The sequence below is a fragment of the Conger conger genome, chromosome 12 (assembly GCF_963514075.1).
Source record: "Conger conger chromosome 12, fConCon1.1, whole genome shotgun sequence".
Classification (NCBI taxonomy): domain Eukaryota; kingdom Metazoa; phylum Chordata; class Actinopteri; order Anguilliformes; family Congridae; genus Conger; species Conger conger.
Genome location: NC_083771.1, coordinates 16,625,545 through 16,628,044, shown reverse-complemented (window position 1 = coordinate 16,628,044; position 2,500 = coordinate 16,625,545). Strand labels below are relative to the sequence as shown.

Here is a 2,500-nt window from a genome sequence, read left to right as displayed (position 1 = left end):
CCATATGAAAATCAATCAATCGATTTTCACTAAAACAGATGTGAATGCTGTGTCATTTTGATGGCCTTTTGCCAATAGGTGGCACTGTAAGAGGAAAATATTTTGATACATAATTATCGAAAATGAAAGATGAGTCAGTATGTCATCCCCATCTTTCTTTAAACCTTTGGCATCTTCCACTCTTTCTCAAGGTGAGGGAGGTCTCCAATAACATTCTGCGAATCAAAAGGGACGAAGATGTAGAGAATGACCAGGTCTTCTCCCACCTGGTGACCATCTTTGGACAGTGGAACGACCACGACCTGACCTTCACGCCCACGTCTCCCAGTATCCGTTCCTTCAGCAGTGGCATCAACTGTGATGAGAGCTGTGAGCAGGCCAATCCCTGCTTCCCCATCCCGGTCAGTGCTCCGCACAAATTCTCCACTGCTGTGAAATCCTGCTATGCCAAACTTGAGCTGGTCATAAGCTGATCTAGCCGGGTATGAGCTGGTCATAAAGCTGGTCTAGCTGGGTATGAGCTGGTCAACCAGCATGGCCAAGCTGGTCATAAAGCTGGTCTAGCTGGGTATGAGCTGGTCAACCAGCATGGCCAAGCTGGTCATAAAGCTGGTCTAGCTGGGTATGAGCTGGTCAACCAGCATGGCCAAGCTGGTCATAAAGCTGGTCTAGCTGGGTATGAACTGGTCAGCTTGTCCACGCTGTTTCAAAATATAGCTTGAGCTTGTCAAACCATGTCGAGCTGGAAACTGGACTGAACCGGTCAATTATGCTACCTAGCTTCAGCAGTTTTTTTTAAATCTCCTGTCCTCCCCCTCTTCATATTCATCACTACCTGTGTCCATTTTAACTCATTAACTTCTGTCTGTCTGCTCGCGCGTTCAAAAATCTCCATCTGACACACGCGTGTTTAGAGACCAGCACTAAGCTCCACCTACCTCCCCTCTGCCTTCCCATAGATCCCGAGGGAGGACCCCCGCTTCGGGTTAAATTCCAAAGCCTGCATCCCGTTCTTCCGCTCCGCCCCGGCATGTGGGACGGGGTACACGGGCGTCCTCTTCGGGGCGAAGAACGTGCGGGAGCAGATCAACTCCCTGACGGCCTTCCTGGATGCGGGGCAGGTGTACGGCTCGGATAACGCGCTGGCGCGTGATCTGCGTAACCTCACCAATGACATGGGGCTACTGCGCATCAACCAGAAATTCACCGACCACGGGAGAGAGCTCCTACCCTTCTCTGCCATGGAAGTCAACACATGTGCCACTCGCCAGAAGATCACCAACTCTACCGTGGAAGAGGTGCCCTGTTTCATCGCAGGTGAGGATCAGCAATCGCCCCCTGTCTGTGGAGAAGGGTAGTGGACACAGTTTCTGACAAAAGGGTTCAAAAGCATAGCAGAAGACGCCTTTAGACTAATTACATTATATTACTTACTTAGCACATGTCTTTTTCAGAGCAAATGAGATAATTTAGCAATTCTTTTTACCTCAGATCTATTTATAGAGCTGGATATATACTGAAGTAACTGAGGTTAAATAACAGGATACTATTGCAGTGCCCCCCTGAGTTACAAACACAACCATTATTTTATACTGACACACACTTCACTGACATTACATGTAACATATTTACATATTACAAGATATTTAACCTCCTGAGCAGTTCATTTCTTCAGAAGGACTCCTGCTCTGTCAATGGCTCTCTTGCAGTATTCATTTTGGTGTTTTTTCAGTGTATAAATAATTAGTCGATCAAAGTCGGTTCTATAATTCGAATTGGATGGGTGAAATCGTTGTTTTTTTTTAGGTTATGTTTTTTAAAAGCCAACTACTCAACCAAGTTTGAACAGAAATAAGCATAAAAAAAAACTACAATGACCATAATCCATTCCGTCTACACACTCGCAAGTTTTAAAGAAGTTTGTAAATAGAGCTCAGTTCTCACACAACACCAAATAAATAATATACTAATTTATGCAAGTGATTTGCTGTAATATGCAGTCACAACATGAACCTTTGAAGTTGTATTTCTTCAAAGTCATAGTTCAAAAGCAAATATCAAAATAAAAACGGACTCAAAACACACTAATCGCTCCGTCGCGACTTGTAATGTGAGCTCTAGGGAAGGCTGCTAAGGCCTCCATTTTGTGCTCTCTTCCAGGCGACGGCCGTGTGGACGAGAACATTGGCCTCACCTCTCTGCACACGCTGTTCCTGCGGGAACATAACCGCCTGGCTCACGCCCTGCGGCAGCTCAACCCTCACTGGAGCAGCGAGACGCTCTACCAGGAAGCACGCAAGATCATGGGGGGCTACCATCAGGTAACCACACCACCAGGGGCCACCACACTATAGACATTACATTACAGTTATTTAGCTGACACTTTTATCCAAAGCGACTTTGGATTAGACCAAACAGGGGCCTGCGAAGCAATGTGGGGTTAAGAGTCTTGCCCAAGGGCTCAACAGCTTATTGGGGCCACACTTGGGCTTGAACCACC

At 46.5% G+C, this 2,500-nt stretch overlaps 1 protein-coding gene across 2 annotated transcripts in view; it reads left to right on the top strand.

The window, feature by feature from the left end:
• Positions 1-2,500, top strand: part of LOC133142541 (eosinophil peroxidase-like) — a 36,143-nt gene that overhangs the window by 28,216 nt on the left and 5,427 nt on the right. For both annotated transcript variants that reach the window (XM_061263818.1, XM_061263819.1), the window contains exons 8-10: positions 192-401; positions 960-1,317; positions 2,161-2,321. In XM_061263818.1, the coding sequence (XP_061119802.1) occupies positions 192-401; positions 960-1,317; positions 2,161-2,321 (729 nt within the window). The remainder of the gene's footprint in view (positions 1-191; positions 402-959; positions 1,318-2,160; positions 2,322-2,500) is intronic.